General features: G+C 37.9%; 1 protein-coding gene across 1 annotated transcript; it reads right to left on the reverse strand.

The window, feature by feature from the left end:
* Nucleotides 1-420: 420 nt before the first annotated feature.
* POLR1H (RNA polymerase I subunit H) lies at nt 421-11389 on the reverse strand. The gene is made up of 5 exons (XM_063296397.1): nt 11306-11389; nt 9230-9380; nt 7392-7489; nt 4051-4160; nt 421-792 (listed from the first exon to the last, which is right to left on the reverse strand). The coding sequence occupies exons 2-5, from the start codon at nt 9357-9359 to the stop codon at nt 768-770; spliced, it is 363 nt and encodes a 120-aa protein (XP_063152467.1). The 5' UTR covers nt 9360-9380; nt 11306-11389; the 3' UTR covers nt 421-767.
* Nucleotides 11390-17814: the final 6425 nt, after the last annotated feature.

Below are 17814 nucleotides of genomic sequence, written 5' to 3' on the forward strand. Positions count from 1 at the left end.
AAGCAACACAAGCCCCCTATCTCCTTTAAGGGGAGGTGGTCTTGAGGCCCATACTAACAGAAATGAGACCATTTGCATAGTTTCTTCATAATGTCTGATGGCAGGGGGCCAAATTGGACCCAAGAAAGACTACTAATTATTCATTCCTATCTTGCTCATTTAGTAGCCACTGCAGTCTCGCACTGATTTCCAAAAAGAGCCACAAAGCAGTAGAATTATACCATTTTGCAGAATATAGGATGAGTTTGTACAATTGCATTGCTAAGCAACCATCCACACAGAACCCTCTTATTTCTTCTCCTTGAAACAGAATTCAGACCTGCATGATGAAAGCCACTGCATATCCAAAGGAACCTGGAAGATCTCTCTTCTCCCTTGTCAAGTGAAAGAAGCTTGTAGCAGCAGGAGGAAGCAGTAAAATTCAATCAAAGCATGAGTTTATATGAAAATAAATACAACAGCAGCAATAAAGAGAGACTTGCAACATCAGCACATATGATTACTGTTCTTTCAATGACCAAGACAGAGGTGAAGCGAAGCAGATTTGAAGTTCTGCAAGGCCGTTTGTCAGGTTCTATTTTTGCTGCTGTTTCTATCTTCATTTGAAGTGTCCAGCCTGTCACCATCTGCCAATCATCCAGCTTAAACAAAAATGCTTCTAAAGCACCTAAGAATGTTACAGTCTCTTCATAAAAATCCAGAAACGATTCTCTGTCACGAGGGGAGTTTTTTGAGGTACTGCCTCCCACTCATTTAGGCAAACATGATTAAGAATCTTCCTTCTCTTGAAACCTAGAATTCAAAGAACAAACACCATAAATATTCTGAAATGTACTACAGTCCCATGGAATCACTGACACTGGATTAAAAACACACGCTGGATCAATGAATAATGACTACAGTCATTTCGCAGAGACTTTATGTCATAACATGGCTACAACTCCCCCACTTGTTTCATACAGAATCTGAATAACCTGACGGGCTAGATCATTCCAGGACTCCAAAAGCAGACTGGGCATGAGGATGAAGACTCATCTGAGACCTATTCTGCAGAAAAAACTGGAGCCGCCATCAAATGGTATCTCCCATACTCAGAAATATCAAACATGGAGCTCAGAACAACCAATGCACGTAGATGCCAGTGCCAACTGTCCTGCAACAAAAGGCAACTAAAATAGGCCAAAATTTCAAATGATAATATTTGCAACCCAAGATGCTTAAAAGTGGAAAGACGGGGGTGAAATGAGCCAACAAGTAGACCCGCTCTTTCTAATTTGTCTCCAGTCAAGGAGAGGATTTGAGATCACCCACAAGTGCTCCAGACAGTTGCTCCTCATGAGGAGATTGCAAGACAGCGGTCTCTGGTGGGTTTATAGCTCTGGGAGACGAGGGAATAGCCATCTTGCTCAAACCACAGTCAGCGCTCAAACCACAGTCAGATACAAAGTCTGCATACTTCCTTTTCTAATCACTTTTGGAAATTGCTTGTTAACTGCTTTTCAGTTATTAGGAACCTTTGGATTGACAGGTTTTACAGCACTGGGTGAGTTTCCTTCAATCTTTAGCGACAGAAGTTTTAAATACAATTTTAAGGAGTTAATTTTTTTTTGTTTGCTGGAACAAACAGCAAAATGGTGATTAAAACTTTGATTTTAGAAAGTTACAAATGGACTAAGGGTCCAGATAAATTTGAAACAAGTTTTTGGAATTAATTATAAAGCATCCTTCCTGTGGGAAAATTCTTTTCTTTTGAATTCTTTTTTAAAAAAAAGATAATATAACAAAATAAGACTTTAACTAGAGATTACAAAGGAGAAGAACACTCAGATTTGACTAATATAGAACGAAGCAAAATATTTTAACATTGGACATATTGAAGGATATTTTTGAACAATGGACCCAGAAGTTAATTTTAAGAGTTTCTGCCTCTATAAATAGACTGTATTTAAAAGATGCTATGGAAGAGGAAAAAGTTCTACCTGACAAGTTTGAGAATTATCCGGAAGTGGATCTACAAATGACAGGCTACAAGAATGACATGGAAAAAGATGTTACACTGAACATACAACAGAAACTGGCTGATCTCTAAATAATTAAAAGGGATACACAACTAACAAACCAAGAGAGTGACCTGAATAATCTTCCTATATTGGATTTACAAAAGAGGTTTGTTAAAGCTTGGATGAACCTTGTGAGAAGGGATAAAAAAGAAATGAAAAGAAATCAAGTCCTATGACATTACTAAGAATGCACTAAAGATTAAGATTGTTAGAAGTAAAAGGAAAGAATTTAAAGTTGTCTTAATAATTAAAAGGGATATACAAATACCAAACCAAAACAGTGACCTGAATAATCTTCCTATATTTACAAGAGAGGCTTGTTAAAGCTTTGAAGAATTTTGTGAGAAGGGACAAAGAATAAATGAAAAGAAATAAAGTTCTAGGACATTATTTGAAGGGCTTAAAGATCAAGATTGTTAGAAGTAAAAGGAAGGAATATAAAGTTGGTTTATTTGATCAAGGTTAAAATAAATATGTAAATTTGTTGTTATCTCTGGTAACTCTTGATGGACTTTTGCTGACATCAAGACTGAAATGATGAGGTTTTATGGATTTGTTTATAGATAAGAGATGGGATATGGGACAAAGAGATCATTTGTTGTATTTTAAGAGAAGGTATAAAGTTACTACAATTGTTTATACTTGTGATGAAGGGGGAAGTCACTTCTTTATATATTTTCTTTTTCTTTACTACATTCTTATTTTTTCTTTTCTATTTTTCTATTTTTTCTTTTTTGCACTTTCTATTTTTTCTTTTTTTTCTTTTTTAGTTTGTATTAGTTTTTATTATTGTGAATTGTAATCTTTAATAAGTTACTATAAAAAAAGAAAGGTCTTAAAAACCTAGTTGCTACAGAGCTTTTAATTAGTATTAAGTATGAGTTTTAGAACTGGGCTTGGTTGTGTAATACAGACACCAGGGTACTTGTTTATTTGTATTACAGTTTTTAATCATTTTTATAGTTTGCATTCTGTTATGTAAACCTGTGGAAGGCCTTGTAGAGTTGGTGGTATAGAAATACTGTAAATAAATGCATCAAACCAATAAAATAGCAAATAATAATACATATAAAAAGAGAAGAAAGAGGAGAAAACTAGTGTTAAAAACAATGTGTACAGGTGGTCCTCATTTAACAACCATTCGTTCAGTGACCATTCAAGCTTACAACGGTGCTAAACAAGTGGTAGTTATGATCAGTCCTCATACTACAGTCGGTCACAGTCTCCCCAAGGTTACATGATTGTGATCCAGATGCTTGGCACCTGGCTCACAATTACAATGTCGCAGTGTCCCATGGTCACATGATCACCATTTGCAACTGTTGCTGGCTTCCTACAAGCAAAGTCAATGGGGAAGCCGGCAGGAGGTTGCAAAGGGAAATCACATGAAGTTCTCACTGAATGACCTGCAGTGATTCGCTTAACGAAAGCTACTGAGAGTGCCAGAATTTCCGTTGCTAAGTGGCATGGTCACATGATGTTGCACTTTACGGCCATGTTGTTTAGTTGCCGTCGTTAAGTGAGGACTTCTTGTGCTAAAATGAACTGCAAATTGGAATAAGTCTTTAAAGTCTTCCTGGGACATATTTCCATCATGGTATTATCAGGGTATGAGGCCACCACAGAAGAAGGTCTGCCTCTGGTCCCACCACTCACAGCTTCTACTAGTACACCAGAAAGCAGGGTTTCTTACTTACTTACTTACTTATTCATTCATTCATTCATTCCAATTTCTATCACCGCCCATCTCCCCCCCCAAAGGGGGACTATATTCTTGGATAGATATAGATAGTCCCTGAATAAAATAGTAAAATATATAAATCCCAAATGGTTTAGGGGCGTAAGGGCTAATCCCAACATTTTATATTCAGTCTTGAAACAAGCAGACAATACAGCTGGTACAAAATGGGTGTAACGTAACTCAAACACCCAGTCATCACAAGCAGGTTACCAGAGACAACACACAAGCTCTTAACAGATCGTGCCTTACTTGCACTGGACGCAGGTGTAGAAAACCGTCTGCCCTTCATCTGCAGATCTCATCTGTCGAGTATGGTAGGCCATGCCCTCATGCCCACACTGAGGACACCTTCTGTCAATCTGAAAAGATGGAAGTGAACTAAATGAGTATCCAGTAAACCTTCTGATTCTGGTATGGCCGAATCTGTAAGGTGCTCTACAACTGAGAACTTACTTCTGTTAGTCCTTTAGTAACATGGACAGGCTGCAGAGTCTTTTCAGGTGCTCTTATGCAAGGTTATACCTGGGTCACCTCCCCCACGCATTTAAAAAAAAAAATCTAAGAACTGAGTTGGTCTTTCCTCCAGGGTAAGCATGCCAGGTTAACTTCACCTCTCTCCAAAGGAATTCATTTCTAGTCTCTTGTTTATTTCCCTTCTCTGCAGCTACTCCAGATTGTCTGAATATTTCTTAAATTGTTTCCCTAAAATATAATACAGTCAAAGCCTATTTTAAATGTTTGATGGGGCACAGCAGTGTCTATTATTTCCCATGTCACCAAATGGTGACACAGATGGTATCTGCATGGGTGAGATAATTATGCAAATGATGCAAACACACAAATTATGCAATTTACATCATTTACATATTGACATCATGATGCCTATGATGCAAAGTGCATCATTTCTGTAATGCCATTCTGCAAATTACATAAAAAGCCTTATCTGCCTCATGACATGGATACACAAATGAGATAAATCACAAGAGAGTTAAGTCTGTTGCATGCAAACATTAAATCGGGGTCCAGTAAATTGAGGTTTCACTATACTTGATGTGGGCCTGACCAATGCAGGATAAAGTGGAGGTATTACTTCCTGTGATCTGGTAACTATGTTTGTTAAGTATCTGGTGAGTAAGCATTGATGCAGCCTACGACTATATTTGACTTTTTAGCAGCCGGCTCACATTGCTGGCTCATAGTTCAAGATCAATTATAACTCCAAGATCATTTTCAGACATACTATTTATTTAAGTTCCAAGTCCATTCAACAGCTGGAACTCTCTGGGAGAATTACAAAGTAATTTAAAACATTGAAATGCAATAAAAAAATTATACATGCCCACTAGACAGTCCTGTAGCTTCATTTATGGAGAAAAAACTCCTCCTTTCCTCAACTTCTGGAAGAAGAAATGGCAGACTGAACACAGCTCTGCCAAAAAGCCGACAAGTGCGGCAAAGACCGAAGAGCTGGTGAGTAGACCAGCTCTTCAAACCTCTCCGCACAAAGAGTGGATGGGAGATCACCCACAAGTGCTCCAGACAGTTGCTCCTCATGAGGAGACTGCAAGTCAGTGGTTTCCAGTGGCTTTTGAGCTCTGGGAGACGAGGGAATAGCCATCTTGCTCAACCTGTGCTCGGCACCTTTAAAAGGACCCTAAGTTCACATGCTTCTTTTTCTAATCATGTTCGGAAATTCTTATTAACTATTTTCCAGCTATTAGAAACCTTTGGATCAACAAGTTTGAAAACACCGGGTAAGTCCGTCTTCAATCCTTAATGAAATAAAATTTTAACTACAAGCTTAAGAACTTCAAAACAAAAATTGAAAAAAAACATCAAAAAGCTAATTAAGACATTGATTTTAGAAAGTTATAAATGGATTAAAGGTCCAGATAAATTTGAAATAAGATTTTGGAATTAATTGTAAAAAATCCTTCCTTTGGGACAGTTGACTTGTTTTGATTTTTTTCTAACACATAAATGAGATTTTAAAAACTGGACACTAGAGGGGACTAAAGATTTTAATTATTATTTTATTTATTTATTTATTATTTAAATTTATATCACCGCCCATCTCCCCCAACGGGAGAATACATTAACCTGATTAACAACTGCAAAATGATGCAAAATATTATAACATTGGAAATAAAGAAGGATACTTTTGAAAAATGGAATCAGAAGTTAATATCAAGAATGTCAATAGCGATGTTGGCTTCTATGGATAGACAATGTCCAAAAAATGTTTTGGAAGAAATGGCAGAAGAGGAACAAGTTTTACCTGACATGATTGAGACTAATTTGAAAGTACATTTAAAAATGACAGGCTACAAGAATGACATGGAAAAAAGATGTTATACTGGACATACAAAAGAAACCAGATGATGTCATAATAATTAAAAGGGATATAGAAATAATAAACCAAGAGAGTGACCTGAATAATCTTCCTATATTGGATTTACAAAAGAGGTTTGTTAAAGCTTGGATGAATCTTGTGAGAAGGGATAAAAAGAAATGAAAAGAAATCAAGTTCTATGACATTACTTGAACGGAGTAAAGATTAAGATTGTTAGAAGTAAAACGAAGGATTTTAAAGTTGGTTTATTTGATCAAGGTTAAAATAGATACAGTATGTTATTATTTCTGGCAACCTTAATGGACTTTTGCTGACACCAGGACTGAAGTGACGATGCTTTATGGATTTGTTTATAGATAAGAGATGGGACATGAGATGAAGAGATAATTTTTTGTAAATTAAGAGGTGAAAAGTTACTAAAGTTGTTTATATTTGTTCTGATGAAGGTTGGAAGTCACTTCTTTATATATTTCTTTTCTTTTTCTTTACTATATTCTTATTTTTGTTTCTTTTCTTTATATTTTGTTTTTTTTCTTTTCCTTTGTACTTTTTATTCTTTCTACTCTTCTTTCTTTCCTTTAGATGTATTAGTTTTTACTGGTGCAATTATAATCTTTAATAAAATTACTTTTAAAAAGCTATTTCCTGCTGTAATCCAATTTGCCTGCAGTAATTAAGGAAAAAAAAACCATGCTATATAATTGGGTGAGAACTCTCCCTCTTCGTCCATCAAGCAAAAAAGACTTATTCCTTTGTGCCAGAGTTGAACCAGTGACCTAAGGCTGACTTTCACCATGTTTTAGAGTCGTCTGTTGTACCAGCTGAGCTACTGAAGGGACATGCATAAACCTTTGCTTTGTCCTTTTTAATTGTTGATGCAGGTTTATGTATTTATTTATTAAATTTTATTACATTAAAAGGTTCCTTTTAAGCACAGATAACCAGGGCACAGAACCAAAATTTCAGTGACAGTATTATGAAATTTTGCCACATGTTTGTGATGCGGCTACTTATCATGAAGGATTTGTGTGACTTCTGCTTGCCTCAGCTGCCAGAACAAAAATTCAATACCTGTAGGCTAGAACAGTAAAATAGTCCCCAAAGGCTTGGACTGCAACCTACTTAGGGGCAATAACTCAACAGATTCTTCATCCCCCTTTGTAGAAAAAGAATACTTACCTTTAGAAATCTCAGCCACAGATAATAAAACCAATAACTAGACTTCTCATTCACTTACCAGCGGACCCTTAACTTCTTTCCCTTCCTCTGCAGTCAAAGAAGAGGAATCTATTTTGTTGAATGTGACCGATGTACGGATGACTCTCTTTTCAAAATCTGTGTAAAGAAGGAAATGTATGAAGGATGACTGAGAAACTGCTCATTAATTTAAGCTTGTAAATTTCCCGTTTTGTTTTTTTTTGTTGGTGCCTTCAAGTCAGTGTTTGTTTGTTTGTTCATTTACATTTCAAATTTCTATCACCACCCATCTTTCCCGAAAAGGGGACTCTGGGAGGTTGACTCCTGGCGACTGCCTGGACAAGTTCCTGCAGTTTTCCTGGCAAGATTTTGTAAGTGGTTTGCCCTTGCCTTCTTTTTACAGCTGAGAAAGTGAGACTGGCCCAAGGTCACCCAGCTGGCTTTGTGCCCAAGGCGGGACTAGAACTCTCGGTCTCCTGGTTTCTAGCCTGGTGCCTTAACCACTACAACAAACTGGTTCTAAATTTCCTCTAATATTCCTTGTATTGTCACAATTGGGAGTGGAACATATGATCACTAAAGCTGTGTTAGTTCCAACATACAAACATCTAGCATGTTCAGGAAGAGGACTAAATCAGGCCCTTTCCCTGACAACTAGTTTTCCAGACCAAGGACTTTGTGTATCATTTTTTTGTTTGCACAGATGATTGTGTCTTTATGAAGTGACATACTTTAGTCATAAATGATACACTGTGATCTCATCTGCCGCTTTAAAGAACTAAGCACATTAAGGACTCAATGGAGCAAATGCCATGTTTCCATATTTAAACATGAAAAGAACTGATAATTTTGCCTTGTTTTGGAAAGGAATGGGTAGGAAAGACAGGGTTGAGATCAAGAGAAAAAAATGCTTTGGAGAAGAACAGTGAATAAGATGATGGCAATGGGGTGGGCAAAATGTGCCCCTTGATACAGTGATGTACCTCTGAATGACCTGTTATAAAGCACTACCTCACCCCATCTCACACTGCTTGACGTGCAGAAACCGCAAATATCAAGCTATCAACACATCAAGCTGCAGAAGAGAAAGGTAATATGAGAAACAGGGCAGCTTCATCATTTCTCATAGCCTCCCACTTCTCTGAAACATTTCTGACTATAATAATTTGACTTCTAAGAATCCAGTGCTTCGCTTGTTGTTTTTCCTCTTCCCTTCTGGTCCCTTTTTCCTTTTGTGCCTTATTTTTAGATTATTATCTTAGAGTAAGTTGGGATGGTCTTGCTTTTATTTACTGCCTACAAGATGTTATAACAGCCTTCAGTTGAAGGGTATTATATAAGTATTAATATAGATCCGGTATTCAAAAGTTGATCCTATACATATTTCCATCCAGACATTCCAACCCTTGCCCCAAATAGCATAATCTGAACAAGGCAGTTAATGTCATTTGCTTTAATTTCCATCATTTATGCAGCACAAATTGCATTATGTGCAAAAGATGTTACATAAATGCATTAATTTGATGCAAATGATGTGATTTATGAATTGCAGGACACCATTATGCAAATACTACAAATTGCATAGGGATGCAGAGTCTGGGGAGTCAGCATATAATTTTTGTAAGAAAATAAAATACTTTCCAATTTAATGGACATTCATGAGTAATATACACACCTCCCCCAAATAATGCAAAAACTGAGATTTCACTCATGGCTTCAAAAGCAGAAATAAATGGTGGAAGCTTTAAATGAATGGGAAAGAGGAAAAGTAATTATCAATCTCCTTTAATGAAAGAAGTGTGAAAGGTATGCTTAGAATTTGGTACATATGAATCTGAACACTCCTGAAAGAACATACACCTGCTAAACAGAACTTACCTCGCACATCAATGTAGAAAGAACAACAAGGACATATCACCTTATCTTGAATACCTGGCAGGGGCAGGACAGTGCCACACTCAGGACAAAAATCAAGTTCTGACTCAAAGCAGGAACCTCGGTGCTCCATAATTATGAAGGAAAACAGAGGCTGTATTGGAAAGAATACAGTTGTTGTTTATTCATTCAGTCGCTTCCGACTCTTCCTGATTTCATGGACCAGCCCACACCAAAGCTTCCTGTCGGTTGTCAACACCCCCAGCTCCCCCAGGGACAAGTCCGTCACCTCTAGAATATCATCCATCCACCTTGCCCTTGGTCAGCCCCTCTTCCTTTTGCCTTCCACTCTCCCTAGCATCAGCATCTTCTCCAGGGTGTCCTGTCTTCTCATTATGTGGCCAAAGTATTTCAGTTTTGCCTTGAATATCATTCCCTCAGGTGAGCAGTCTGGCTTTATTTCCTGGAGGATGGACTGGTTTGAACATAAACGTGATCAAAAAATCAAAACATGATACCAGAATATTACTCATCCCCTACTTTAACAATAAAAGCTTTGAAGGCCATTTGAGGTGTCTGACCTTCTTTTGCTGATTGGCAAACTGGTCTATTTCCATCCTACGTGGAAAGCCATTTTCCCTGATCAATCTTTCATTATCCCAAATGTTATTCATTTACAAAAAATTATCTTTAATGTTTAAAAAACCTCAAAGCAGAGAATAATTAATAGAAATGTGTAATGATTTTTTTAGAATGGCAATACAGCACACTGAAATAGGTTTTGAAAGACGTTCTCATACAAAGAGTTACAACCTACATCTTGGTTAGTCTTTTGGTTACGGGAATAGATGAAGGCAAAGGACAGCAGACGCTAACTTCTTACTCTATGATTAACAATCAGCTCTAATATTAAATTTATTAATTTGGGGCCTGGTTCTTTACCAAATAAATAAGGACAGATCTCTTTCCAAATGACCTTACAACAGACAAAGGGTAGAGAGATAGAACTGGAATAAATAGGAGAAGAATTACTGTATGCAACTGTTTCAATTATATGAACTCTGTTTAGTTAGTCCTTTTTTAATATAATTTTTACTAAGATATATTTAACAAGATAAAAACAATACATATATTAGAAAAGAAACAAAGAAAATAAGAATAGTGAATAAGAAAGAAAATAGAAAAAGGAATAGAAATAGAAAGGAAAAAGAAAGGAAAAAAAGAGAAAAGATGATAAAGAAGTGCCTTCTGATCTTTTTGACAGCGGTTATAAATGCATCTATATTTTACCCCCCCCCCAAGGTTACATAATTTCTTTCTTTCCATAAGCTACCCTTTTCTAACCCTCAAACCCATAAATCATGTTCATTTTTCTCTTTTTTTCAGCAAAAAGTCCATATGAGGTTTCCAGTCACTGACAAATGTAGTTATTGATCTTTCTCTGATCCCACGAGTTAATTTTGCCATCTCTGCTAGTTCTGTCATTCCTCTGTTGTGGGTATTTCAGAGTCTTTTCATTTTTGTGCATATAACAGTCTCGCAGCAGTAATCATATATAAAAATAATCTTCCATGGCTCTGTTTAGTTAGTCCCTAACTAGTTTAGCACCGATCTATCTTACTTTTCCAAAACTTTTAATACTTCCCCTACTTCCCTCCACTCATAATACTGTACCAGTGAATGGGATAAAGAGAAAAAAATGCATGGCATTTCGACATGTAATTTAATGCAGAAACAAATACAAATGCTCCCAAATGATAGATCACCATTGGCCCTACTGACCAGGGCGGATATGAGCTGAAGTTCAACCACAACTCCAGAGCCATACATTTCCCTCTCTGCCCCACATACTGAACTTGCCCAACGCTGCTTAACTCGGATGTCTGCAACTGCCCCTTCTCACTAGGGCCGCTTTGGGGTGAGAAAATCGACCAATTAAGTTTTCACGCAATTCCTGCCCTGCAATCTTAAATATCCCCCAAATGTAACAGTTTAATGAAGGAGCTCGTGATTGCAGCCTTAAATTCCAAACGCTCGAATCCTATAGCGAATCAATAATAACAATAACAATAACAATACCTTTCCCCTCCACCCATTTACCAGCTGTCTCCCAGCTTCTAAATGTAAACTCCACGTGCAGTCTCAGAAGAATGCACACTTGATTTCCTGGAGAGACAAGCTCGGGAGCGCAGAGCGGCCACCCTTCAAGAGCAGTAGAAAAGAAGAATAGGCGCTAGACTGTCTATTCAGGAATCTTTTTTTTTCCTCCAGTGGCGCGTTTTCTACCCTCCTTTTTTCTGACCAAGGTTGCATTCACGTGCAAGCCAGCGAGGTTTGTTTCCAACCAATTTTGCAAGTAAAGGGTCAGATCAGAGCCCATGGTGCAGAGAATACTCTGTCCTATGCTTTTCACAGATGTATAGCGCACCATTTATTGTAAAGGGAATTTATTTTTATTTATTTATTTTTCAAATTTCTTTTGCCGCCCATCTCTCCCAAAAGGGGAACTCTGGGCGGTATACAAAAAAATTTATACTGTGAAACTACCCAAAAGTTGTAACTGGTCAAAAAGTATGCATAATGGCATAAGTCAAGATTCAGGAAACAAAAGCCCCCAATTGCATCTTTATCAGAGATACTTTAAGAACTGAAGAACCCCATAGAAATGTACAGAACAATATAATGGAAATTTAATGAAATTCCATGCGAAGCACAAAGTATCCTGGGATTTATTTATTTATTTATATTTGTTTATTATTAAATTTATATGCTGCCCATCTCACCATAAAAGTGACTCTAAGTGGCTTACATTCATGAATTACATTAAATTTGAGAGTGTTTGCCCCAAATGGTAAGCTTAAAGTCCTCCATTATCAATATCTGAAGGCATACAAATGTGAAGACAATCTTGGAAAATTGTTCTTATCCTTTTGAACAAACACTCCCAATATTAATTTTAGTTCAGCTGCAGTGTTTCAAACTCACTTTTTTAATATCTCTCAAAACGAGATGCTATCTGCCATGCAGGAGGAAGTTAAATGACTTCCCTTGGATGAGTATCCTGCATTAGAAATGTGTGAGGTGTAACAGCTGTTTTGAATTTTTCACGGTAATTTTACATATAGCTATGCCTAATGAATTTGGTTAAAAGAACATCAAAATCCTCTGTGATTCACAAATTTGAATGCCAACCAAGGAGCTGCACTCGAGCCTGATGCAACTGATGATAAAGACTCTCATCACTAGCCATGCTTGGTGGAACTCAGCCCTTGCTGGGGGTTGCATCATGCAATTGGTTGTAGATTCACGAAGGGCTTTGTTGTTGCTGAAAGCCACCCCATATGGAAAAACTTTATAGCAGGGGAGGCAACTTTCAAGGAATTGGAGGCTTCAACTTACTTTTCTGACCTGTTGGAGGGCCACAGGAGGTGCCAGTAATGGAAAAGATATTTTAAAAATAGTCCCATTCCTCACTCCCCAGGAGCTGAAAAAGTATTGCTAAAATTTGGTAGTGTGATTTTGGTCTGCTTTTCAGGATTTGCTGATTGTCTGGATATAGGAGCATTTGGTCTCCCAGTGGCCTCCCATCTCCATTTCCTATTTTTATAAAGTGGGGGGAATCACATAACTGAAATGTTGCCATTTTGTCAGTGAATGTTGGTGGTGCAAACTTGAGGAGCTGGGGGCTGCAAATGGAGTGCAAGAGGTAAATTTCATAATTTGCTTTTATAAGAGGAAAGTATCTACTTATCTTCATAATTTCTTCTGATCCTGCGTGGGTTTTGGGGAAGAAAACAGAAGCTTTGCTCTCAAGGCCCTCTCCAGATTGCTAGTTTTCTTTCTCCATCAATGGTGGGGCAACCATCTGATTCCCACCAGGCAACTCATAAGTGGACAAAAGGGAAGACCTCTGCTGTATTTTGTCACAAATGGCAGAATAACACCAGTAATCCATTTTTATTGCACACAATAGGTCATCGAAATGGCTGGCCAAGAATAAACTGTCCTTTCAAATAGAAAAATACCTGACAATGGGTCTGACTCAATACCATAGGATAGCTCTTACTAGAGCAAGGTTTGAGCAACCTTGTGGTTGCTTCTGTGGTCAAATACGGATGATTCCACCAAGTGCCTTACCTTGAGAGTGCATGTGTTTGTGGAGCACCCAAAGTAGAAGACATTGCACATGTCCTATTTAACTGCCAACTATATGCCCCAGCAAGGGCTGAGTACCTTCAGACATTAATTGACAGAACCACATACTGGGACTGTAACAAAAGACTATGTTACTTCCTCCAGGGCACAAATACATATGTGGTTAGTAGAACTGTTAAGTTTATAGTTAGGGCTGTCCAACTGAGAACGCAATTTATAGAACGCATTGGGGTAGCATGTAAAGGTGATGAATTCATTTAAACTCACATTGTTTCTGTATTTTATTACTTGTTTTATTACATCTTGCATTTTTATCTTACAACTTTATCTCTATTTTACCCTACTGTATTTTATCATATTTTATCTCTCCATAGTATAATTTAGCTTATTTTACTGTATTTTAGCTGTTTTATGGTATCATATTTTATATTTTATATCTTATAGTGGCTGATGCCCAACTTTCTGATATGGTCATTTGACTAATCAATAAAGTTACTACTACTACCATTTTATTCCAGTGTCATGGTCTTTGCCTGTTATTCCCAGCATTCCTATCATCCGTGCAATATTTGTTTCCTGTCCTGCCCCATCTCAAAGGGCTGACAAACACTCATGGGCAACTCAACAGAAATAATTTTAAAATAATGAATTTATCTATAGATATAGGGAAAGAAATGTCTCTACCACTTACTTGAAAAGTGTCTTCAGGAAATCGTTTCATTACCAGCTGGTTTCAAGCTTGAAATACAAGATGATTTTAGACTGCAAAGAAGGGACAATCCCTCGCCAAGATCTGCACCAATCTTCATTTAATTTCTGAAGTCCTGTGCTAGAAATTACATTTTACATTTTTCAATACAAGTCGCTGGTTTCCTCTTTTTGTACACTTCCCAGGGATTTTGGGCTTTTACGAGGGTGAATGGAAAATAATGCTTCCAATGTTATAAATTGCGAACAGATGGCAGTGCTGACGTGCTAGAAGTTCTAATGGGCTGAGAAAGCAAAACCTAACCTAGGACCTTTTTTTCCCATTCTTCTGATATACCATTTCCCCCAGTATTCCCATTGGTAAGCCCCAGCTGGGAGAACTGTTAGAGTATTCCCTAAATTGTCTATTAAGTTTTGGCAAACTAAGATTCATGCTGCTTGCAAAGCTTATTGTACTGTGCAGTTCGGGACTGGCTGGCATTCAGTTTTGCAGGGGAGAGGAGAATCAAGAATCAGCACATCCTATTCCATAGCACTTCGGGCAAGGCAGGTGTGTCAAGGTATTCTACAGGTTGTAGCTGGGAAGCTTCTGTGGATTCGGTGCAGCTCCTATGGCCTCCATGTGGTGAGACCTCCACGTGGTTGGAAGGAGACCGCTTTGTAGGGAGGACAGCAGCTGTAGCTAATCGTTGCTCCAAAAAGGACCCATTGGGCTGGGTGCTTGGCCATGAAGGAGCAAGCCAGGCATGAGAGAACTGTTATAGTCAGGGTAGTCTGCATTTGTAACTGCTGCTGGAAGGCACCCATAAGCACTATGCATTGAGTATTGTGTGGCATCAAGGAAAATAATGTGGAGGATTAGAACATTGGTTCAAACTTTAGTTAGGACACATAGGCTAACCAGTTGTGGCATAGCTGAAATTGCTCAAACAAGGAAGGTATACAGGTAGTCCTCGGGTTGTGTCCATTCATTCAGCGGCTGTTCAAAGTTATGATGGTGCTGAACGAAGGGGACTTATCACGGGTCCTCATAGTTGCGGCCGTTGCAGCAGCCCCATGGTCATGTGATTGCGATTTGGGCACTTGGCAACCAGCTCACACTTACGACCTTCCCTGCTGGATTCCCACAAGCAAAGTCAATGGGGAAGCCAGCAGGAGGTCACAAGTTGCTTCTGCTCCCGCCGCTTTTTCTCCTGAGGAGTCCCCAGGAGGGGATTGCGTATTTCATAGTGCCTGCCTGCCCACGCTCGCACCTGCCTGCCCGAACTCCGTAGCACCCACCCATACTTGTGCCTGCCCATAGCACCACCCGTGTACCTGCCAACACCCATGCCTGATGGGAGCACCTGCCTGCCCGCCCGCACTTCCACTCACCCATAGCAATTGGACTGGCCATCCAGCTAGAGCCTGTAACTTTGGTAAAGAATATTTTTATTCAGAAATATGAGACCTGTTTCTGTCTTGTCAAAATTAACATTATTAACAAAATTAACATTTTGACAAGGGTCTGCAGACGATTGCGGCAAGGTATAAATGTGATAAATATAAACATGGGGTGTTTTTGCCTTCCTCTTTGTAATGTGTTTCTTCCTAGCTACTTGTAGAGAGTAAAGAGGATGACCCTGACCGAGAAAGGGAAGAGCTGTTACCAGGGCAATGAGTAGATAAACTCTGCAGAAGTCCAGATGAGGAGGGAGGGTTACGAACATGTCTCAGATAGGCATTCCCCTAATTCACATAAATATAAAAGAGGGAGAAAGGGTGGCACATTCAGGCTTGCAAGGTTCTGTTACTGTAGCCAATCTTATTAAAAGTAATTTTAAGTAATTTTCCAGGTGAGTCATGGCTGACTGAAGACATCTCTGTGAACAGTGGAGATGGACAACCATGGTGAAGAACGAAGGACCAGCAAGTACACTGGTCCTTCGGAAACTTTCCAAAGAAAGGGAGGATGGGAGATTGCCCACAAGTGCTCCAAATGGCAGCTCCTCATGAGGGGGTTGTAAAACAGAGGCCTCCCACAGGATTGAGCACCAGGAGATGAAGGGAGACGGCATCTTGCTCTTGGCTGTGGTGGAGACTTTAAAAAGGACACTAAGCCAGCTACACTCACTTTCTAATCACTTTAGGAAATGATCTATTTAACCATCTCATGGATATTAGAGACCTTCAAAATGCTAACAGCAGCAAGACTTTTATAGGCACAAAGATGGAAAGATGCTCAAATTCCCAAAAGGGAAGAATGGATAGTCAAAATTAATGGAACTGGTGCAAATGGCTAAATCGACAGCATTGATAAGAGAAAATACCATGAATGGATTTCTTTCTACTTGGAAACTGCTTTTGGATTATTTGCTGGTAATGGGAAAAAAGGAAGTCTTGATTTTGGGTTTTGATGATTAAATTGCTTGTTTTTATAGAAATAATGATAGCAAAAGTTTAACTAATGGTAAGAGACTAAATCTGTATAATAAGCATTTATATCTGTGTTGGAGAAGGTCAGAAGTCATCTTCTTCTTATATTTTCCTCCTATTTCTGCACTTCCTTAGTTTTTCTTTTTTATTTAGTTCTGTATTCTACTTTTACGAATTCTGTATTTTTTATTTTAACTTTACTTTGAAAATCTAATAAAGTTCTTTTAAATAAAATGCTGAGTTTAATTTGACACCTGGTGTTTTATTTTTTTTCTTTGATATAAGGAATTTTAAATAGAGACTTAAGAGTTTAAAAACAATATATAATTGGCAAAAAGCAAAAAAAAATTGATTTAAGAAAGTTATATACAGACTAGGTGACCAGAGGAATCTGGAACACTTGTACTTTTGCTGTAAGATTTGGAAAACAAGTATATAATTAAATAATCCCCCCCCCTCCGTGGGAAATCCAGGAATTAAATCCATATTAGGAACTGAGATTCTTTGAATGTTGCAAATGGACACTAGAGGGGACTAAAGGACCAGGGAGAAAGAAAAACAAAGGGAACGTGCATCTATCAGTGTTCAAACTAAGGTTTTAAAATGGCCAACCCTGGTATAACTTTTGAGTTACTTAAAGAGACCTTTGAAAAATGGACTGAGTTATTAGTTATTAGTTAATAACTAATATCTTAGAAATCATACAGGTCCTAATGGTTAAACCTTTAGAAGATGTTAAGGAAGATTTTAAAAACCAACTTCTACCTGATACAGATGTAATAGAAATGGGAAGTACGGAATATAATGGAAATGCAAAAGATAAATCAAGAAAAGGACTAGGACAAAGAGCAATTGTGACAAGAAATCCCGGATGACGCCTCTTTACTGGATTTACAAAGTAGCCTGGGAAAAATCTGAAGAATTTTTTGGAATGCCAAAGATTGATGTAAGACGAAATCCTGTGATACCACTGGAACGAATTAAAGGCCCAGATTATGAAGTGCAAAAGAAAGGAGTATAAAGTTGGACTATTTGATCAGGGATAAATTATTTGCTTGACATTTCTGGTAGCTTCTAATGGATTTTTGCTGAACCAGGACTGAAAAGATGATGATTTCCAGATTGTGTATAGATATGAGGTTATGGGAAGAAGAGTTTTTTTGTTTGCAATTTTAAAAGAGGGTGAAGAGTAATTATCTTATGCTCGGTGTGATGAAGGTTGGAAGCCTCTCTTTCACTACTGTCTTTGTTTCCTTTTCCTTTTCTCTTTTACTCTCTCTTTCCTTTTTTCTTTCTTTCTCTTTTTAAAA

The sequence above is a fragment of the Candoia aspera genome, chromosome 2 (assembly GCF_035149785.1).
Source record: "Candoia aspera isolate rCanAsp1 chromosome 2, rCanAsp1.hap2, whole genome shotgun sequence".
Taxonomy (NCBI): Eukaryota; Metazoa; Chordata; class Lepidosauria; order Squamata; family Boidae; genus Candoia; species Candoia aspera.